Source organism: Lissotriton helveticus, chromosome 1_1, assembly GCF_964261635.1.
Source record: "Lissotriton helveticus chromosome 1_1, aLisHel1.1, whole genome shotgun sequence".
Lineage (NCBI taxonomy): Eukaryota > Metazoa > Chordata > Amphibia > Caudata > Salamandridae > Lissotriton > Lissotriton helveticus.
In genome coordinates, this window is record NC_136057.1 from 1,343,696,704 (window position 1) to 1,343,720,597 (window position 23,894).

At 41.5% G+C, this 23,894-nt stretch overlaps 1 protein-coding gene and 1 pseudogene across 1 annotated transcript in view; both read right to left on the reverse strand.

Moving 5' to 3' along the window:
- Nucleotides 1–399: 399 nt before the first annotated feature.
- The window catches only part of LOC144823934 (coagulation factor XI-like), a 69,891-nt gene continuing 46,396 nt past the window's right edge, over nt 400–23,894 (reverse strand). Inside the window, exons 6-11 of the mRNA XM_078682868.1 lie at nt 23,116–23,225; nt 20,691–20,859; nt 16,947–17,050; nt 12,677–12,836; nt 3,710–3,822; nt 400–589 (exon numbers count right to left, since the gene is read on the reverse strand). Coding sequence (XP_078538994.1) covers nt 3,726–3,822; nt 12,677–12,836; nt 16,947–17,050; nt 20,691–20,859; nt 23,116–23,225 — 640 coding nt within the window. The 3' untranslated portion in view covers nt 400–589; nt 3,710–3,725. The remainder of the gene's footprint in view (nt 590–3,709; nt 3,823–12,676; nt 12,837–16,946; nt 17,051–20,690; nt 20,860–23,115; nt 23,226–23,894) is intronic.
- Nucleotides 17,059–18,583, reverse strand: LOC144823944 (large ribosomal subunit protein eL19 pseudogene; annotated as a pseudogene).

Genomic DNA, 23,894 nt, shown 5'->3' on the forward strand with positions numbered 1-23,894 from the left:
GCATGGGGAAAAATTACATGGTATGGTGCATGAGGAACCAAGTGAGCAGTGCCAAAAGGGCTTTTTTGCTTGAAGATTACTCCCCTCATGCAACCTTCCTAGGTACCACCTCTCTCTCCGGAATTTCTGAGAGTTTACACACACAAAGGGGGCTGTTGCCTGACCACGGGGGGTAGGGGGGGGGGGGGGGTTAGGTTCCGACTCCAACCACTAGATGGCGGAATATGCCCAGTAGGTGAATCTAAAAGACGTCCATGCTTCAAACCATTTGTATCTAGTGCACTCTACTAATACAATAGTACCTAGAAGCAATCAGGTTCTGCAACTCATGCTTTACAGACAAACTAAACATACACAAGAAGCAACGAATACATAAAAAATGGACAGCCAATTCAAAGCTTTGCATTTTACTGGGTTTATTTTTTTTAATGATAAAAGTATTGCTTTCTACAGAAAAAAGGATTCAACAATCGACACCGAGGAGACCTCAGAATATCAGATGTCGAGTGTGATCACGTTATTGGCTGGAACAATCAGCAGCCTTTTCTCCTGAGCCCAGCAGGAGCTCTCAGGGACGGGGTTCATCAACCTGTCAAAGGAAGATTAGAACAAGTCAGCTTTGTAAGTTGAAGAAGAAGACATGAGTAATTCTCAAAAGAACGTCTGCTCAGAACCCTGGTCACCATTTTAGTAAGTCCGATAAGATGGGTTATTCACCTAGAAATGTGGATTTTAAAGCTCTGTGCCCACCAAATATGCCCAACGTCCTAAACCACAGTTGCCCAACGAAGGCCAGATCCAAGTCCAGTTTTCAGAAGATCTGCATAGCATGCATCTACATATACAAAATATTAACTTAACTAAGTTCAGATACACAACCAGTGGAAACTCTGAAAACCTGGCACTAGTTAGGTCTATGGTGGCTAGTATTATCCAGGACTCGGTAGAAAGACCTGACCAGGATGATGCAGACAACTACTAGACTAGGCTGGTGCTAAGACTGCTGGTCCAACAAACTCAATACTGGCTTTGAGCGAAAATCACACACTGGACAATTGGCCACCATTATTTACCATTTGGTACTGATTGGCTGCTTGAAGATGAATGGGGAGCAGATAAAGAGGGAAAGCTTACACTGTCCTTTCACTTTAAATATGGAAATTAATTACATTTGACTCAGTATGCAGGACCCTCCTGGAAATTTAGATCATTGAAGAAGTTGTGCAGGGAGGTCTGTGGTTAAAAATGATTTTATTATAATTGTAATGTTTCAAATTTAAGAAGACTATTGATCTTGATGTAAGGCCCTACGCACTCCAAAGTAATTATCTGGTCCCAGATAACATTTTGCATGAAACAATTTAGATTGACGGGGCGCTGCCTACAACAATTCCTTTAGGGAAATATTTTGTTTAAATGATATTAAATTAAATGCAAGTGGTAGACATTATATAGAAAAAATTTATTGTTCACATATGTAAACAAGTCGACATTTGTTCAAAAAACACTTTCACACTTTTCATTCATAAAGAGAAATTATAGCTCACATTTTATATAAAAACTCAATTTTCAAACCAGAAGCTACAGCCATAAATCACACTAGAAATAATTGTAAGTGTTAAGTGAAACTAAATATGAGTGAAATGAGACCTTTGTCACGCATGTCCAGTGACCCTTGGTTAGGCATCATCGACACCACCACACACAGGGGTGTGGGTGATGAGCAGGGACAAGAGAGTGGGGGTGGAAGTGGTGTCACTCATTCCCCCCACCATGTACCACAAAGACAAACACTGAGAAATGTGTTGAATTTTAAACTGATAGATTTTTCAATCCTGGGTTAAGATGCTCGACTCCTTATTTCTTATTATATTGTTAAGTACTGTGTCAGTTTTCACATTTCAAAGAGGCAGAAAAGAATCAGAGATGGTAAAGGCCAGGTGGAAACAGAGTTCTGCTTCAAAACGGATAGTGGAATTAACTGTGATTTTCAAAACTGACACTAAAATTGGGGCATACCTCTCTTATATTTCCCACCCATACCACAAAAGCCACGACCCTAGAAATCCTTCTGGGTCTTATTGTAATAATCTGTGGCAAACCTGTTCTGAACTCACATTCTTACCTGCAGGACATCTAGAAACAGATACACATTCTGGTATGGGTAATCTCCTCCTGCCATTCAACGGTGACGCGTTTGCTTTTCAACCCACTCTTCCACATTTTGAGGAATAGATCTTTGGGCCCCTGTTGCTTGCCTTGCTGCTGGAAGTGTGCCAGGCCTCCTCTGACCCCTGTCTTCATACACTTGCTCTTTAGCCTCAAGAAGTCTCACTTGGACCACTGTGGGGCCTTGGTGAGAGGGACAAGTGGCTCGCGGATGTGTTTGTTGTCAGCCCATGCATGTTACCCTCAAGTCATCTGTTCTAAACTTACATCCCTCTATGTAAAACACCCAGCAGCGGGTACACATCACTTAATGGGCTATCTTATCTGGTCACTCAAGGTTGACCTTTTCCCATCACAACCTGCTCTTTCAAATGCTGTATGTTGGCTGGTTGGACTGCAATGGATGGTATACATGCTAGAAGTCTGCCAGGCCTCCTGGAGTGCCGGTCGTCACAGGCTGTATGTTCCTGACCCATCTCTTGGTGCTTTTGGGTGTATTCCTAGAAGTTTTTATTTAAAGAGAATTACTAGGCGTCCAATCGAGGAGGCCTGCAATTGCACTTGAATGACCCTTAGTGAACCATGTCATATCCTTCTTATTGGTCCAAAGTGTTTTCAAATGTGTAAAATATATCTGTCTTCTACCGAGTGAAATGCAATTCAAATGTTACATAAAGTGAATTATGCCTCCATTGCTACTATGGTCCGTTTCTAAAGTGGATTTATTTGAGGCTTTTCTTTCATTAGTAGACTAAATTAAAAGGATTCCTCTCGAACTGTTAACTGAAATTTACAGTTTATATGGACTTATTTATCTTAATTTGATTACAAAATAGCTTCTAGACCTCCATTCCTCCCTCTGCAATGCCCTCTTTGGATATTTAGTTTTTCCTTCTTCGTCTCTCATTTAAACTAGGTTTTATTTGTTCACAGCCAAGATCCACATCTGATTGCCTGGCTTTTGGGGCCCAGGTCTGCTCTCAGGGAAGGGGAATCCTTCATCCAGCTGTGCCTTGGGTCTCCGCACATTTCATTAAGATCTTCATGTAAGGAAAAAACTGCAAACCCACCTTATCACCAGTTACCCAATTATCTAACTGTTTGGCTCCCACTGTCCTCACCTGTTGTCTTCCACCCTGTCTCCACTCCCTCATTAATTAATATTTCCTCCTACCCCTCACTGTGCCTGTTGCTTTTCCTAATCTGTCTTTCCTTTCCTACTGCTCTCAACATTAATTCCACATGATATACTGACATTTGTTCTATCAACTTCTATCAACAATTTAATTCACTTTCTTCCCTACAATGTGTTAACTTTTGAGGTATTTGTAAATAGATTGCAATCTCTGTAGGTATTTATTGTGTCGCCCTATACTACCCAATTTACAAGTAGAGTGGTATTAACAAAAAATATATAAAGAAATCAAATAAATCTCATGACAGCTAACCTATGCTACCCTTTGGGCCAGAACCATAGCAAGTGAGTTTACATCCTGATGGCCCAGGTTTGTCTTGTCATACCATGTCATGTCTGGTTTACCTGTAATGGAATCCTCCTATTGTATTCTCGAAAATCCAGACACCACGTCTTTTATGATTCTTATCTGAGGAGGCTGCGGGAGCGCAATCACACTCTTCGTGTAACAGTCCTTCCTGTGGTGACAAAAATAAAAACGTTTATTAGATTTACAACTTAATCAATAATGTCCATTTTGGAGCAGGGGTAAAACGGGCTCTAAAATTCCTTGACATAATGATGTTTTACACTGGATTGTCACTAGGTTTTGGCAGATACTTTACCATATTTGTACATACATAACTTCATTATTTGACTATTACGTTGCTCTAGTTGCGCACAACGCAAAATAATTACAACTGCTAAAACAGGACCAAACATTTTTCGTACTCAATTCATTGGGTGAATGAGGGCTTGGTGGGGTTATTTATGGGTGTTATTGCTGAAACAGGCGCAGAGGGATATATGATGTTTCAACGCATGCTTTTACAACGCATGCCATTACGATGCAGGTTTTACAACACAAGTGGTTACAACGACTTGCGTTGGGTGGCGCTGGATAGTGAGAAGTTTAATTTACTATTCCAACTCCAGTCCCCGTAGATAGTAGGGAAGGTGTTGGATAGTAATTAAACTATTCCCTATCCTAGAGCGCCCCCAGCGCAATGCGTTGTAATAACTTGCGTTGTAAAAGTTGCGTCGTAATGGTAGTGCGTTGTAAAAGTTGCGTTGTAAAGGATGTTCCCCGGCGCAGAGTATTTGCGTTCATTTTAGGACTTGCACCGATTTAGGACTTAGACGTTTGAGCTTCAAATTAAAGTCATAAAAGACACAACTAAGAAGCAAATGCCCAAAAATAAATGTTGAGAAACTGATATTGAAAAATGTACTGTTGCAAACTATCTTTTTGCGAACTGATAAAAATAAGCATAATTCTCAAATTTTTGATCAGACCTCCAGTAAATTATTTTAAAGAGAACGCGCAGTTGAATATAGCTACTTATATCAGATTTTTCTCTGTGAAGCTTTGTTTCTCTTATCCAGCGGGAAGTGTGATTTCTTTCTTTGGAAGTGTTAAAGTGTTGCTGGCATCATAGATCACAAGGGGAAGACAATTTGAAATTCTGACAAATTTTCGAGGTAAAAACCTTTTGAAAGGGGATCATTATGTGGTATTTTCCCTTTGAAAGGCTGCTTGGGTTCAATTTGCATGCTTTGTTTCATGACAGGAACTGATTTTTGCCTGATCCTGATTTTAGGTCTGGCATTAGCCAAGACCTTTAGATTTTTCTTAAATGTGTATACAATACTTACATATTAGGGTTTTTAGCCACCAATCTTCATCCATTGGTCAGTCGTTTTTGCTTCTGCCCACTACAGCATTTAGCATGGAGCAGCAGGTCAGCCTTCTTAAACCACAGTTTTGCTTTACTTTGAGTGACTGCATTGTGCTCTCTTACAAGGAGCACATCCGCACACAAGCTAGTCCCCTTCAGGGCCAGTGCTTTTGTTTTTGCCTTATAATTTCTTTAGTGTTGCCGTTGTATTTAGAACGTGGTGTGATGGTAGGATGCTTCTGGTGCACTTTCCAGTTTTATCAGATCCCATCTCCTGCCAATGCTGTTGTAAATTCCTTTGGGAGTGGTTTGTGTTTGACTGCTGCTGTTTCACAGCATACCAGATTGTGTGCATTTGAAACTGTTCTGTAGTTTTTGTACATTGGAACCTCTTTTTTTCTTTGTTTATTTCCTTTCTTTCTTTTTCTTCCTTCTGTTGACTTTTCATTCTTTCGTTTTCTTTCCCCCTAGCTATTTCATGCTTGCCTTCTTTCTTTAGTCTTTACTGCTTTCTTTCCTTCTCAGTCTTGACTTTTAATACCTTCTTTCCCTCTTTCCTACTTTTTCCCTTCTCTTTCCATCTTCTCTTGTTTTGCCTTTCAACTTTTTTCTCTCACTTTCTTTCCCTTCTCTTTGCTGTCTTTCCTTCACTCTTTACTTCCCTCTTACTTTCCCTTTTCCCCTTTTTTATTCTCTTCCATTCTTCCTTTCTTTCCCTCTTGCCTTCCTTCATTCCCTTTTTTTCTTACCTATTCTTTTTTGCCGTCTTTCTAGCCCTTTCCTGCTTTTACTTTCCAAAATACCCTTTCCTTCTTTTTCACTCCTCTCTAAATCGTTACTTCCTTCTCTTTCCTAATGTCTTTCCTGCCTGCTTAACTTCTTTCTTGCCCTCTTTTCTGTTTTTCTTCTCTTGCCTTCTTTCTAACTTGCCTTCTCTCCTCTTTTTTCTATTCTTTCCTGCTCTTACCTTCCATTTCCTTTTCTCTATCATTCCATATTTCCTTGGTTTTTTTCCTTCTTTCTTTCTTGCCTTCCTTCTTGCCATCTTTCTTTCCTACCCTCTTGCACTTTCATGCCATCATGCTTCTTTCTTCTTACCCTTTCTCTTCCCATCTCTCTCCCTCCTTCCCTCTCTTGCCTTCTTCCTTTCTTGCCCTCTTATTTTCATTACCCACTAGCCCGCATTCTCGTGTCTTCTTGTCCTCCCTCTTGTCTTCTTCCCTCTTTCAATACCTGGGTCTTTCTTGATATCTTCCTTCAGCCAATACCAGACGAATTAACTTATTAAGTAGTTCCCTTCAGCGCCAGATAGTACTATGATAATTTGTGTTTTTTGAGACCCAAAACGTTTTATTGGCAGTTGCAATTTTTTTATTTTTTTACATTGACAAGAGCTCTGCATATTTAAAAACAAAGGTTTGCAAAAACCATAACAAAACAAGAATTGCCAGAAGGCTGGCGGCCAATGTCTGACCTATTGGCATTGCCAATGCTTGTTAGCCAATGTTTATTCATCTGAAGTAAATACTAATTGCTTTTGTATAGTTTAGTGGAAGTGCTATTTTTCCCAGCTCTGTAGGCGGCAATAGACACAATATTGTCCACCATCATATTTAGGGAGTCCACTTTTCTGCCGTTTCTGGATTCATTTGAGATGTCATCAGTGATGTCACTGACCATGTCATGAATGATGCAATATGTGACATCATCAGCAGTGGATTGCGGGTGCGTGAAATATAGTTAGTACAACTAACTATATAGGAGCAATTTCAATGGTTTTGTATGAGTGAAATGTCCAGCTAACTATAACACCCCTAAAACCTATAGTTTTTTGAGTGAATTTCAAAGGTTTTTTGAAATGCTAATTCCTAACTATATAAGGCCTGAAACCTATGTTTTTTTCAGTGAATTTCAAAGGTTTTCTAAATGCTAATTCCTAACTATATAAGGCCTGAAACCTATGGTTTTTTCAGTGAATTTGCAAGGTTTTTTAAATGCTAATTCCTAACTATATAAGGCCTGAATCCTATGGTTTTTTCAGTGAATTTCAAAGGTTTTTTTAAATGCTAAATCCTAACTATATAAGGTCTGAAACCTATGGTTTTTTCTGTGAATTTCAATGGTTTTTAAATGCTAATTCCTAACTATATCAGGCCTGAAACCTATGGTTTTTACATTGAATTTCGAAGTTTTTTTAAATGACAATTTTTAAATGTATTAATTGTTATTTTTTTTATACGGATTTACTACATTTTTGCAGGCAGGTGTTCAGAAGGCACGCCCCCTTTTTGCAACACTGTGCAGCGCAGCGCAGCTCCATGGCGCTTACTGGAGATACCTGTTGGACTAGTTCCCTCTAGGGGACCTCTGGATTGAACAGGAGTTAATTCCCCAACTTAAACTGTGCAAACGCGCCCTGTAGAGTGTTATAAATTGGGGGATTAAGTTCCCTTGCATACTGGGGGTCCCTGGGGGCCAACTAGTCCACCATGAGCCTCCATTATGCGCCAGGGGGCTGTGTTGCTTTTCCCTGGGGGGCGGCGGTCCCCGGGGCAGTGTAGGGGGGATTGGGCCCCCCCCACACACTTCTTTATCATTATGCCCCCGCGATTTTGTCCCCCCGGGTGTAAAAAAACGGGGTTTTAACAAAAACAATGTTTGGCCTTGGGGGTCCTTATGGGACCACCTGGGCAGGCCTAGGGGGTCAGGGTGTTTCTACCCTGCCCCCTTTTTGTGTTCTGCACATTTATTTTTCTGCTTTCTTGTGCCTCGGTGTACCGAGCACAGGATGGCTGCCAACACTTCCTGGTTTGAAGTGTTGAAAGCCAATGAGCATGCATCTCCTGCTCGGAAAGTTTTAGAACTCATAAAGGGGGCAGGGTAGAAGCACCCTGACCCCCTAGGCCTGCTCAGGGGGTCCCACAAGGACCCCCAAGGCCCCCCCCAAATTTCTTTTTTGGGGTAAATCGCGGGGTGCGCGCACGGTGCGCGTACCCCCGTGATTTTCGAAAAATGATTTATTTATTTTTGTCTTGGTGTCCCTGTGGGACCCCCTGAGCAGGCCTAGGGGGTCAGGGTGCTTCTACCTTGCCCCCTTTTTGAGTTCTACACGTTTGTTTTTCTGCTTTCTTCTGCCTCTGTCTACCGAGCACAAGATGGATGCCAACACTTCCTGGTTTGAAGTGTTGACAGCCAATGAGCATGCAGCTTTCTCGGGAAGGCATGCTGAGTGGCTGCCACTGTCTGTCAACACTCCAAAACAGAAATTGTTGGCAGCCATCTTGTGCCTCGGTAGACTGAGGCACAGGAAAGCAGAAAAACAAACGTGTAGAACTCAAAAAGGGGGCAGGGTAGAAGCACCCTGACCCTCTAGGCCTGCTCAGGGGGTCCCACAAGGACCCCCAAGGCCCAAAAAAATGTTGGTTTTTTTTCCGAGAAATCGCGGGGTGCTCGCACGGTGCACGCACGGTGCGCGCTTATAGATATATATATTTTTTCAAATGTGATTTTCTCAACAACTACTGGAGGGATTTACACCATTTAAACAAAAGGGCGATCTGCGAATCAGATTCTACCATTTTGTCAAATTTCTAGTAATTCCGTTCAGCCGTTCGGGCTGTAGCCGTGTCTAATCGTCCTATAGAAAATAACATGGGGAAAACACGTTTTGGGACCCCCCTTTTTTCTCAGCCCCCACTTCACGAATCCCCCCAAAACTTTCAGGGAAGGAGCGGAGCGGGCCATCTTCTTTGAGAAATTCACAAAGATTCATCACCCGGCACCAAAGTTATTCCCAATAGAATGTTGCGGATTTTCTTATGGAAACTAAGTCCTAACTATATATACCTACTGGCGACCGCCAGTAGGTAATATATGTTTTATATATATATAGTGAGCAAGGCGGGAGTGAGCCGCCGAAACGCGTCTGAGCAGAAACTGATATTGAAAATAAACGCTTGAATTAAGATACACGGAGTCAGCGCCTTCTTTGATGGAAAGTTTAGTATGGTGAAAATATATATATATATATATATACACACACTCATACACACATACACACTTGAAGATGAATGATCACAAGAAAACAACAGTCAGCCAGGGCAAAAATCTGGATCCCAAAGGATACAATGAGTTACAAAGAAATAAAATATCCAAGAAAGAAGTGACTCAAACAGATGACTCACACACATACACACACAAACAACAAATCAGGAGCAATCATAACCAGTTATGCTTTTATAAAATTATTACTGGTTTGTTAACGTGCTATATTTCAGAATTTGTTTCTTTTTCAATATGAATTATTTATTTATGTACTTGATATCCAGCATTCTATTTTTACTATAAATACATAAAGGGATTTTTTAAATGTATTATGATCTACTTCCTTATCACACAATTTAACTGGTCATAAAAAATATTGTTCAAACTCCATTTGCTTATGTTTTGGATTCAGGTTTTGCTTCGTTTTTAGCTAGGGAGGTGTGTTCGTTGCTATACCTCCAGCTGTAAATCACCCCTTAGTCATGGAAAACTCTAACAAACTTCAGACTAACCTGAATAGGTGAAGGCGGTGCTGGAGGCACAGCAAGCTCATGCACACACAGCACCCTACTTTCCTCCTCTCACTCCTATCATCCTCAGTGCATTGAACAGGTTGAAAGAGCAGCTTGTAGCAAACTTAGCTTTGAGAACTGTTCGCAGAAGGAAATGTCACTATACTACTGTGATACTTCCCACTGAAAACACATTCATCCTCTTATTACACAGCACTCATTTCAGGGACTTGACAACGTGCTGCTCTGCTTGAACACCGTGCAGTGTATGAAATGGCAGAGTAGAAACCGTCATAGAGATTCCCTCTTGGCAGGAGTTCCAGTGACCGAATCTGTGTAGGCAGGTCCCCCCGCAGTGATAGATCTACACTGTACACTGACAGATATGCAGTGGGCTGTCTGCACCAGTGACAGATACCCTGTAGGCTGGAGCACATCAACGATAGAGGTGCACTGTAGGCGCACGCCAGAGTAGAAACAGAGACTCTGCAGACAGTAACCTCAGCAGTGACAGATCTGCACTGTACAGAGGTGCATCGACAGACATGTGCCGTAGTCTGTCTGCACCAGTGACAGCGATACCCTGTAGGCTGGAGCACATACATAACAGAGGCGCACTGTAGGCGCATGCCAGAGTAGGAACAGACTCTGCAGACAGTAACCTCAGCAGTGACAGATCTACACTGTACAGAGGTGCATTGACAGACATGTGCCGTAGTCTGTTTGCACCAGTGACAGATATACTGCAACCTGATGTGAAAGTGATGCACTGTGCACTGGTGTATCAGTAGTGACAAAAGTGCACTGCGAAGTGAAGCTCGAAAGTGACAGATCCATTGGAAGCAGGTGCAGTGACGAGGTACACTGTAGGCTGGAGCACATCAACGACAGGTACACTGTAGACAGGAGTTCAGCAGTGCCAGTGATTCACTGTAGGCACAGGTCATTGTAGAAACAGAGATACACTGCAGAATGTAACCTCAGCAGTGACAGAGATTGGGTGTAGTCAGGAGCGCAGACATAACAGATATTCACTGTGGACACGTGTCGGGCACTGACTGAACTACACTGCTGAAGGAGCTCAGCAGCGGCACATACACTGTACACAGGTGCAGTGGTAGAGATGCACTGTAGGGAGGAGCTCAGTGCTAAGAGATACATTGTATACCGGTGCAACAGCAGTGATACCTTTTAGACTGGAGCTCAGCAGTTACAGTCACACAGTAGGCGCGTTATTCCCAGCAGTGGCAGAGGTGCAGCGTAGAACGGTGATCAGTGGTAAAACAGATACATTGCATCTATGTACAGTGACAATGATACATTGTAGGCAGGAGCTCAGCAGTGACAGAAACACATTCTACACACATGCAGTGACAATGATACACTGTAGACAGGAGCTCTATGGTGACAGACATACATTCTACACACATGCAGTGACAATGATACACTGTAGACAGGAGCCCTATGGTGACAGACATACATTCTACACACATGCAGTGACAATGATATACTGTAGACAGGAGCTCTATGGTGACAGACATATATTCAGTTGCGCTAAGGTACCCCCAGTTTCTTTGAGGCCTAAGAGGAGGGGGAAAGAAAAAAATATATATAGAACAACCTCTTATCAAGCCAATCTGATTTGTCAAGTGGTAGGACTCTAATCATAGTATTTGCTGTACAGCATAGATACGCAGAAAATAATTTTCATTTAGATTGTGTTTATTTATCAAAAATATTTTTGTATATTTAGTTTTTAATATTTTCACACTTTTTTTGTAAGAAATTCTATTGACAAGCACATTACGTAAAATACATTCACATTATTATTCCAAAAGAGAGTGAGAGACCTTCCTTATTATTTCTAAGCATGAATTTATATTTTGGTAACCCCCAAAAGAAAAGAAAAATGTATCATTACATCATTCATCCATTCTCACCTTTCATTCCTCTCATACATACTAACTATCACACTACACGGACAAATTCACAAAAAGACCACATCTGAGCAAAGGTCCTACTGCACTAATTCTGTTTGTTTCATACCAGTACATTCCATAGTTTGAACACAAACACAAATACATCACTTTGATTTTGAATAATCGTTTTCTTGGCTTGATTCTTAGGTGGAGCTCACAGATGTGTATCGCTGGCCTACGCACGTTTTGGTGAAAACAAGTTGTTATCACCTTCAGGGCCAAAAAAACATATTCCATCTTCAAAATTGCCTGGGGGTTTCTGTATGTCTTGTAAAGAACAGAAGGCGTTTTTTGGTCTTCCAGAGTATGGAAATGTCCACACAGATATTTGGAGACGCAGTCTTGAATAGCTTAATTCTTCTATATGATATAAAAGACTGGGGAGCCCGAATTAAGAAGATTTCAACCAAATCTGATTATCAAGATATTTAAAGTTGTGGTAGCTCCAACTGCAACCTAATTCCAAAAACAATATATAATGATGTCTCAAAGTCCTTTAAAGATATACATCTTTGCCTATTTAGAGACTTCTGAGATTTTTGATCATAAGTAGCCCATCCGAGTCTATGGCTTCCATTCACGTCTGTTACCGTCCGGGTCAACTCTGCCAGGTGTCATAGTTGCTTATAGGTATCTGACTGTTGTATCGCTAACATTAATATGAAGCAAGGAGTTGGTTGAAGAGAAGTTTATTGAATTTCAAGTGCAAGGGTAAACCCACGAAGTCAGAAGCACTCTGGTGAAGCTGTTGTCCGGTGGAGTCATCAAGCAGGAATCCCGACAGAACAACAGCTGCACCATGGAGACAGAACATACCTTCGCTAGGCATTCCAATTCCAAGCAATATTTAAAGGGATACAACACTGACCCACCACATGTACACATGTCCTGGCCCCTTCAACACATTACTGTTTGTAAGTGCACAGAACCTGCTAACTGCTGATAATCTGAGTACCAATACATTGAAATTAAAAGAAAAAACATTAGCCACCAAGAGTTCCTTGATGCTCAGCTCAAGAAGCAATACAAATATTAATGTATTATTTCATTCTAGTTCTTGATGTTACATACAAGTGTGATAAGACATTTATTCAAACTTTACTTAAAGAAAGAATTTACCTTTGGGCTACGTTAGAGAAGTCGCCATCCACAAAGGTGAAAAACTGGCACAACGGATCTTCTTTGCACAACTGTTGACATTGTTGGTCCGAGTCGGCCTTGACCACCCCACGGTCATTTCCTAGAAAGTCCAATCCTTTAAAAATGTGGTCACTGCATCCTGCAAGAGAAGAGAGGACAGCTGATGGAAAAACCACACACTTACATTCCTAGAGAAGCATTTAAATGGAGCTCCTCTAAGAGTTTCCTTGACAAGCTGAATTGAGATGACCCCTCAGTGATGCTTGTGGGACCCTTTATAAGAGCAGTGGATTGTACCAATGTACATATACTTTAAAGAAAGGTTCAACACTGGACCTTTCGAGTCTGACTAGGAAGGCAAAATCAATCTCTCAGCTACATTAGTATCCACCGGTCAGCTATACGAATTACAGATCCTGACGGCACTTAGACAAATAGTGTTACATGTTTGTTTTTCTATTCAGCATTTAAGTTTCCGGCAAATTAGAAATTTGGATTTAACACGTGGCATGAAGAAGGCAACCTGTACATGTGGTTGCTATTAGAGACATGTTCTAGTAGTGCAACTGCCAGACTGTGATCGTGGGCTATGGGGCCAGCATGGGCTACTGGGTCTCAACCTTGTGGGTTGTGATTGTTTGCCTCTGTGGTCCGGCAGTCCTGCCAACTATGACTCTGCAAACAGGACCAAGTAAAACCCCTTCAGCAGTGGACTTCCAGTGAGGTCATAGACTTCTCAGGGTGATATTGTGGGTTGCTCGAGCTCTGAACTCAAACACACATTATCATGTTAAATGATGGTCCAACCAACTGCTTATGGACGCCAATTCACTAAAATTGCAGGGGTAACGGAAATGAAATCACACACATTTGACATAAATACAACATCAAAGTAAGCAATCTCATCTGACATATATGCCCCTTAATCTACAGAGGATGTGAAGTCACTTGACCTTAACCAGGATGAGATAACAATAATTGGCATCGCGGAAGTTCCAAAATAAAAGATTAATATAACACAGCACAAATATCTATTTTAGATACACCTATATTAGTATGCTGATCTTTGAAGGTGTTATGGCGTAGTACAATACTGGAACTAAATTGTAGCATATGAGCCAAGCAAGTGGGTCAGATCTCTTCTAGGAGTACTGGAGGGGAAGGATGGTATCCCCCCCCAAGAAAATGTTGAAAAAACAGAATAAAATTGTGCACTTTTTTCAATGTTCACATAAATTTGCTGACACTATGGATTATGAAAGGGCACTGATGGACCAGGCCCCCTCAGCAGGGTCACTCGCAATCTTTTTGCCTACTTACCTCCAATTTCTGCTTTGTTGACCTTAGGACTGTGCACTTTACCACTTTAAGCCAGTGCTAAAGTGCTTGCGCTCACTCCCCTAACCATGGTTTGATTGGCATGTACCAAATTGGCATATTTAATTTACTAATAAATCCCTTGTAGCATGGATTACCATATACCCAGGGCCTGTAAATTAAATGCACCAGTGGGCCTGCAGCACTTACTGTGCCACCCACTTGATTAGCACCTTATTACATCTTCCAGGCCTGTCATTGCAGTCTGAATGCTGTGTCACATTGCTATGTCGAATTGGCATTTAAACATCATTGACAAGACTTAAAGTCCAGTTTTATGACATGTGTCGCACAGAAAGTAGGGCCTAGGTAGTTCATACGGCAGGGTTTTAGGTAAATAAAAGTTTGGACATGTATGTTTAAGTTTTACATGTCCTGGTAGTGAAAAACACCTAAAATGTATTTTTCACTACTGGGAGACCTACCCCTTCCCAAAGGAAAATATTTGGGATTCCTAATTACATTTAATAAGCTGTAATTCCTACCTGAGGAGAGGTAGATATATCATGTTTTGTACCTATAAAATTGTAATGATCAGCCCTATGAAATTACTCCCTTTATCCAGGCAAAACATAATATATTAACCCATACTAAATGTACCCACCACCCCCGGAGTGAGGATGGAAGTGGAGGTATCCATTTCACCAAACACAATTGTCTGCAGCTCCAAAAACACAGTAGGCCATGACCCCAAAGTATTATCTTAATTTTATTGTGACAATTGTATGTTTTGTTTTTAGTCTTACAAATTATCAGGTTAAACCCTTGGTATTACCATATTTTTGCTACACATCTGAAAGCCAAGTATTAGTATCAGGCAGGAAGGGGTTTAGATCTCCTGGATAGGTCACACACAATTGACTACCTTTGCTATTTACCTCTATTTCCTTTCAATTCCACACCTGACCAATTTTGCTCCTAATCTCTACTCCCTTTACGGTCCTACTGGCTCAAAAGGTTTTCTAGGTAGGTCGCCATACTCACAATCAATTGTAAAATTGATGATGCGTGTTCTTTTCTTTTTTCGAGAGGGAGGTGAATAGTGCATGTTACTCATACTTGTATGTTCAGGGTGAGCAATACAAAATTACACAATTTTGATCAATGTTTTAGGCATTTTATTCTACTTTGCACAATCAAATGTGTTCATTATATTTACAGAGGCATGATCTTGCTTACTACTCCTAGCTAAAATAGAGTCTGTGAATGATTAATGAAGCCAAGAAATGTTTTGCCAAAGTTCCAGAACCAGACATTTTTCAAGCAATTTTAACTACAAACTAATGAACACAATTTTCTGGAAGTTTGAAATTAATTCATGTTCTCTATTATTTAGGAAGACAGAATCTAGAGCCTCTGCAAAGGATCCAATTTGGCTTTTTAGTCTCTGGAACTGAGAGCAAAAGGTCCCTGCTATTTGTGATCATTAGTGTTTCACTTTTTCAGAAACATTTGCTTGCAGCGATTTTCACCAAATGCCTTTCTCTCTCAGTGGCAGCTCCTCTGCTAAAGTGACGGAGCACCGCCCCACTGCCCTGTGAGCAGGTCAAAAAGGAAAAATAAAATGATAATAACAATGTGTTATCCCTTTATTTTTCCGTGACTACGCTGGTTAGGGGTGGAGCGGGCAGGACTGGGCTGTTAGAGGAGCAGGGGAGAGAAGTGGTGAGCAGTCTCTTAAGTGCGCATGAAGGTTTTGGCTGGATGTCTTGGGCTGGCCAAATAGACATTCACACTTTGCATGTTCTCCACCGAGAACATGCACAGGCTCCCAGTCCCTCTCTGAGTGCCGAACCACAGCACTCAGACCAATTGCAATGCTGCTGTAACAGCATGTGATTATCTAGGGGAGACTGGGAGCATGTGTGCTTCCTGCTCCTGCAGTCGACGGAAGAGCAGAAGAGAACGAGAGGCGGCAACTGGCCTACAAGTAAGAGATTAAAAAAATATATATGTATAATTAATATTTCCCTCCCCCCACCTTGCCCGAACTGGCCCCCCCCCCTACCGCCGTTAAGTAGCAGCCGTCACTGCCCTCTTTAGGTTCCTTAAGCCACCTTTAATTTTGGGATTCTGGAGGGTATAATTGTAACCAGAAATTGATGGGCTAATTTATAAAGGTAAACTTTCACTTTTGTGTAAGTTTACGATTGTTTGCTATTCACAAAGGGATTTACGAGAAATATCTCTACAAGTGGGGAGCCTCTTCACATTAAAAGACTTATCTATTTATGTGCGGAGACTCTGCACTCGTAAAGAGCCTTCTCATGAATCCCCTTTTGGATAGCAAATAATCGTAAACTTACACAAAAGTGTACATTTGCCATTGTGAATCAGGCCCAATGAGACCGTTATGTATCAAACAAAGGATCAAAATGTTAACTGTTTTGTCTGGTGTTTTTTTAAGATACCAGGTCACTAGATGTGTATTCTTTATTTGGCAATACATAAATTATGAGGTGGATCCATTTGAGTCATGGATTCAAGACAGTCAAAAGTTAGCTAGAATCCATGTACATAAACCATGCAATGCATGGGCTCAACTCAAATTAGTAGTCATAAATACACACAAAAGTGGTGAAAGAAAGAAAGGCAGATTACCAACATTTCACATAATGACCATATTTGCCTCAAAACGGTTCTCCTAAAACTGTAGCTCCTGATTTATAGTGTTAGCCTTGAGGTGCATCTGCTGACAAATAAACATTGCACTGAGAAACCAGGATTTATCATCAATTAACCCGGCAGATTGTCTTGCCGTACAATTTGATGTTTCAACCCCATGGCACTTACTCACAGACACCCCAAATGTGAAGACTGTTTTAGAATCCACCCTAAACATAAACCCTTAAGGAGAATATATTTAACTTACTGCTTTTAATACCAAAGCTTCTTAGCGAGAAGCCTGAAACGACGTTGTTTAACCGAACGAATGAAGGAGTCATCGTGGTAGAATTCTTCAGATAGCAAAAAAACCTATTGGAAAACAGAACAACAACCAATCACAAATTAAATATTGAAATCTGCCCTATCATGGGCTACAGGCATAATGTGCATTTTTTCACAGTTTAACCATCTGAGCCATCTGAAAAGACCCAGTTGCTGCTCCTTTGTTCAATGTAGAAAACCCACAGAAGAACCTGCAGAGCATTTAAAAGGGAAGTGGACATTTGCAAAGCCTCCATGGGATGTTCTTGAGTATAAAATGTCCACTCCACTCCTACATTAAATTGTGACTGCTCTGACTAGATCCTCCTGTTGCTTCCTCTTCTCTCAGGTTTCTGTCTCCAATACCAACTCCTCTCTCAACTCTGTTATGAAATACGTTGAGAGGTCTGGATTTCAGCACCTTTTGAAGTATGGGGACCTAGAAGAGGATGCCCCGTGTGTCAAAGTCTTCCTTTGCGCCTATTGAACAGATTTCAGTCACCGAGTTATCAAAGGTAGCTCCTATGTGCCTGTACTTTTTTGGTTGCCAGAAAAAATCATGTTTTTAATATGCCATTTATGACCCATGTTTTGATTGCCCCATAGAAGACCCAGAATGGACTGCAAGCCCATGGACAATGCACAAGCAAATATTAGACACTTAAGCTGCTTTCCTTCAAACCAATTATGAACATGGTCTATATGGGCAGTTCACAGCTGCAGGAATGAAGAGAAATTAGAATTTTAACAATACAGTTTGTTATTGCATATCTGAAGTTGATGCTTCAACAATGAAACTGCAAAGGGAATGGTGTTTGCCTTGTATAGCTTCAGTGTTTCTATAAGTTCATGCAGGTTAACTGTAAGCCATGTCAGGCTGGGTGTGATAACAGATTGTTCCAGCGGGAGGAGTTCTATTGGTGAAAGTTGAAAATCATTAGTATTGGATGTTTTATTGGCATGGATAGACGTTCACTATTTACACACCGGAATGACTGACTACTTTTTGGTCTCTCCCTCCTCTGAGAGTGTCTTTATGATCTCTTCCTTGTTTGCTTGCAGGCGTTCTTCGCGTCTCTTGCGAGCCTCCTTAGTCTTTGATCTGCGAACTTCAGCTTGGTTAGACAGGAGGTGCATGCAGGCTTTGGCTGCCTTCAGTTTGTGAATGTGCTACATTAGATGCAATTGTTTTTGAACACATTACCATTAACTTGGAGATAAAGGCAGTGGTACAAGTGTCGGTCAATCTTCTGGGACTCACGGTACCTTCAGGGAAGAAAGCGCAGAATTCTTACTCATCATCCATGAGAGCTTCTTCTGGCATACGTACATTGGCAGTACTCTCTTACTAATGCCCATGTGCCTTCTCTTACTGCGAACAAGCATGTTCCTTCTGCAGCGGGCACAGGAGTGAACAAATCCAGGCTTGGGGATAATCAGACCATATGTCACCAGCTTTCTGATTTGCTGGTTAGTTTGCATTGCCAAACGTATTTGTTTCATTATGATTCAGCCATACTTTTTCTTGCCACAGTGCAAAATGCTGGAGGCAAGCTTCTTCTAAAGCCAAATAATGCTCATGGCAGCAGCCCGGCCGAAGAATGAAAATTGAGAATCGGCTGAGGTAGCATCTATGTTCGTGGTGATATGTCTGTGAACGACGTGCCTTGTATATCTGGTGAACGTGTAAAGAAACCTATATACAAGTCTACAGAGTCAGCTGCAGCCTGTGCTACCAGCTTCAGCCTGTGCTTGGATTGCAGACAGCCAGATTGACCATGTATCCCAATAATCATCCCACTGGGAGCTGCAGGCTTTGGAGGCCGGCTTTTGAAGGCCATGGCCATTGCATGCACGTGTGACTTTCTCCAGCTTTCTGAGGGGAAATGAAGCAGACACAGCAAGAAAGAGAGAAAGAATAGATTAAAAGAGGGAGGTAATGGGGAGGAAGGTGCAGGCTTCGTTTGAACATATTTTCCTGGGCTGCTTTTGATTTTGTATTTCCGCCTTGACTCCAGAGAGGAGTTTTAATTGACTATGACCAAATTAGTCATACAAAATCGAAAGTCCCTGTTCAAATAGTGGCAGACTAGGATCGCTGAGAAAAAGCTAAACAGGGGTATTGAGGTATACTGATATTTAGTAAGTTGTCCAAGGGACACAGCAGACCAGACTACAAGACTAAGTCTAAACAAATTCACACAGTATATAAAAGTAAAAAACGCTGATGCTAAAAAATTGTTATAAAGGTATACAAGATTTATTTTAAGCCTCCCATCTGGGTTACAGTCTAAAAGATTTCATCAAACAAAATATAAAATATAAAATACCATCTGTGATGGCAACATGGTTAAAATTATACACAGTCAAAGTGTTGTAAAAAAGTCGACGCGGCGTTTCGGTGTTACTCAGTCTTGACACCTTCTTCAGGACACAAACATTTGACTTCTTATCTTTATCTTACGTTAGAGAAGCTTTTCAATTGCTATCCCTCTTGATGACTACTTATCACCTGGATATCTTCGTAGTGTTTCATACACAAGCGCAAGTCTTATAATACGGACTAAGGATTATCTATTTACACGGAGGAACCACCGTTGATGATAGAGGGGGCTCCTTTTTGGACAGATTAGTTCATTTATGGAGAGTCCTTTTCTTTTTCCTCTCTTTTCTCTTGTCCCGCTTGATGTGGGTAAAAGTTCTGGCTATGGTTATGATGATTATCCGCACCTGTCCAACTCCTTTTTAAAGTCAGGAAGTACAGTATCTTAGTTTTTCAAGTCGGCCTCCCTGTTCCTCCGTGTCGTCCTACTCCTCGTGATCCGAACGTAAGATAAAGATAAGAAGTCAAATGTTTGTGTCCTGAAGAAGGTGTCAAGACTGAGTAACACCGAAACGCCGCGTCGACTTTTTTACAACACTTTGACTGTGTATAATTTTAACCATGTTGCCATCACAGATGATATTTTATATTTTATATTTTGTTTGATGAAATCTTTTAGACTGTAACCCAGATGGGAGGCTTAAAATAAATCTTGTATACCTTTATAACAATTTTTTAGCATCAGCGTTTTTTACTTTTATATACTGTGTGAATTTGTTTAGACTTAGTCTTGTAGTCTGGTCTGCTGTGTCCCTTGGACAACTTACTAAATATCAGTATACCTCAATACCCCTGTTTAGCTTTTTCTCAGCGATCCTAGTCTGCCACTATTTGAACAGGGACTTTCGATTTTGTATGACTGAATATTCCCCCTCCCTGATATACATAACAGGGGATCCTCCACATTTTTTGAACTTGAATATGACCAAATTAGAACATGTTCTTGAAAGAGTAACAGACTTTTGCATTTGGATTGCTTTGAGACTTTTTCTATCACCCAAAAAATACCCCACGAATAAGAAGGGGGAAACATCACGCTCAGGCAAATCTCAAAATAATTGGTTTCTAAGGGACAGGATCACCAATACTATGAAAAGATGAGCAAGAATAATGCATGGGGGTAATTAAGGATGAAAAGCTTAGAAACGTGCTGTGCTGAAACATAGCTTACATGGGTAGTAGATTTGCAGGTTTCATCTAAATCTATCCACAAGGTCAGAAGTTAAAAGCATTACTACATAGTGGTGATCATCACTGTATATTATATATAGACAGAGACAGACAGACAAACAAATAATGTTTTACTTTCTGTTGTCAGCAGTCCATTCTTCTGTGAAAAATGTGAAGTACTGGCAGCGAGGATGGTTGCTGCAGATGAGCTGGCAGTTCTCAGCATCAGGAGCCAGAACCCGGTCAAGGTAATTGCCAGGAAAATCAACATTGGGAATGAGAAATTCAGGACATGCGGAATCACCTGAGTAGGAAGAGAAGGAGAAGAAAATAATGAATTTTAATCAAACACTACCTTCCATTTCACCAAGATAAAATTGCTTCGGTGAGTGACAATTCGTTGGAAGTGGACAGCATGACAAGCCCTTACTCCACACACCTGTAGTGTAAGGCTTGAGGTATTGACTCACGGAAAAGGACCCTTGACCGACTCCAGTGAGTGTCTGCAGTCAGTCTCAAATATAATCTAAACTAAATTCTGGATATACTTTGACAATATACAAACCAACCAAATCCGTGAGAGGAACATCCATTTGCACTAATTAAAATTAATTTAAACAGAATTTATTTTGACTAGTTTTGCAGTTTTATTGAACTGAAATGTGTGGTGAATTGGCAGGGTGGTAGAAAGGTTTGTGAGTTCTGGTCCGTCACCACCTCAGCATCAGGTGACTTAAGGCAAGTAGAAAACATGAAAGCTAGCAGAGGGTGTCAGGAGGGAAGGTAGATTGAAACGAGAGGGCAGGCAAGGCGACATGTGGGGACGTGGAATGAGACATGAGAGAAGACAGAGGAAGGCATCAGAGAAAGAGGAATGAAACATAAGTAGGCAGAGGAAAGTACCACTGTGGCAGAGGAAACATGAGGGTAGGCATAGGGAGATATGGGAGATATAAAGGAAGCTGTGAGGAGAGGTGAGGGCACGCACACTAAGACACGGGGGAAGGATATATAAATGAAGGCAGAAGGAGGAAAGAAGCACAGCAGAGGCAGGCATGCGAGGCGGCTGATGGCGGCACAGGATGAAGACAAGAGGGCAAGCAGTGCAAGACATGATGAAGAGATGGCAGAGGAAGACCAGGAGATCAAATCAGCATGAGTAGTGCTAGCAAGCAGAGGAACGGAGTGATGGCAGAGACAGCGGGAGCTGTAGAGAGGGGAGATAATGAAAGAGCAAGCAGAGGGAAAGACTTTGGGTCAACAGCACAACTGAGGGCAAACTGTGAAAGCAGGCACAGAAACAAAGAGCAGTTTTAGAAAAGGGTCAGCGGGTTAGGCAGAAGTAGAAACAGTAATGGTAGATACAGGGGGTAAGACAGTGGGGACAGACAGGAAGGTGTTTAAAAAGCAAGTGGTGGTTGAAAGCAGAGAGATCAGGTAGATGAATTAATATGGTACTATTAGTGTATGTTTGAAGTCATTAATGTAATTCTTAAATCTCCTACGGGAGATGCCTCCAAGCCAAGACAGATCTCATCCAGGTCATCCTATTTGAGTTTTTTCCACCACCCATGAATCTGTAGGTGGCCTACTCCTACAGGCGCAAATCATGTCTGTTCCATGATACCCACAGTACATACACCTACCTTATTTCTTACAGTACTCTTTCCATCTGCCTCACTGTAGCTGCTTTTTGGTCACTATTTGTCCTTCTCAGACAACAAACTTTAAAACCCAACCAAATGGTCATACATCCTAACTTCCTCAACCTCTTGTTCCTGCCAGCATCCACCAAAGAAACCACTCTTTTCTATGGTCACCGCACCCTGTTGTCCTGTACTGCGAGACCTCCACTGCTATTGCGCAAGAGGGAGATTTTGCAGCCAGGAACCAGAGAGACTGTAAAATAGTATGGAAGTGGGTTCTAAAGTGAGGTCAATGAAGTAATTGATGAAGAGTGTTTGTGTGCACATGAAATGAGTCACAATTGCTGTGGTTGTGCGACTGGCCTTGCTAGGGGGTCAAGTAGGATGGCCATAAATGGAACTGCATCCATGGCCAGTGCTCACCTCACTTCCAAGTGGGCCTGGCAGTGGAATTACACACTGCTTTCAAAGTTTTTAATGACCCTTTAGCTGGAGTTGAAGTCAACATTGTGCATGGGCAGGCAGGGGGTCTTTGGGATCTGTTGGCCAGAAAACAAGAGCACAGGCGTGATTGGTGGACCGTCTGGTCCGAAAAGAGAAGAACGTTTTGAGTTGTGTCTAGTGACTGTGGGGTTGGGGAAGTATGCAATGGAGCCATCAAGAGAGGACTGATTTGTGATTAGGAGGACAGGGGATATCAGAAAGAGCTTTACATGTCTGAATTTACTGTTTAGTGTATCTTGCAGTTTCAAACATGATGTGGCAGAGGATGAGAAAAAGAAATTCAATTCATACCATGAAGCAAATGTACTGTGTGACCATAAACATCACACTGGCTAACCCAGGAATATTTCTTGCATTGATTTCTACACACTCATTTCAAAGAAGCAACCCAACTATTGTCCAATACTTACAAGTGCTGTCATCGCAGTTCCTTGGGCTGAACCCAGACACAACATTGCCAAGGATATTAATGACTGGTGGAGATGGCAGCTTTGTAGCGAATTTCTGGAAGCAAAGCTTACTGGAATTGAAAGGCAGAGCATCCTCATTAAAGTTACGGCTTTATTGGTGTCACAGAGCTTTTTCATAAATATACATAATGATATGGATCCCGGAACTCTCATTATATACACAGCCTTGCTGATACCACAGTGTTTTTTAATTAAATATGTGTCCTTCTTAGTAGGCTGTACTAGACGGCAGTGCATATCGTAAGCATGAAACACTGCTCTCGCTTTAATAAAAACAAATGAGCTTTCCCCAGGTAAAGCTATCTTTGCTATGCTCAATGACCCAAGCCTCCCTCACAGCCATTCACTCCATGCCCGCTCTTCATCCTTTTGCAACTGAAACTCCTACAGAGGGAGGGACACAGAGAAGGTATCAGAGTAGCAGTGTTTATCACTAAGGGCCCTTAGTCACCAGAGAAGCAGCTCCTATGGGCATAGAGGAGTGGTAGGATCCTGGAGTAGGTGGAATGACCATGGGCAACTTCCTTGGCTTTGGGATTCTGATTTGGTACATCTTTAGAAAAGACTCAAACAAAATCCACTGCTTATGTGACTTAGGATCGGCGGTGTGTGTGCAAAATCATACAACTTTTTCACAAAAATGTAGCAATCACACAAATGGAGCAAAATTTCATTTGGCTGGTTACATGCATGACATTTTCAAATGAGGACATAACTCG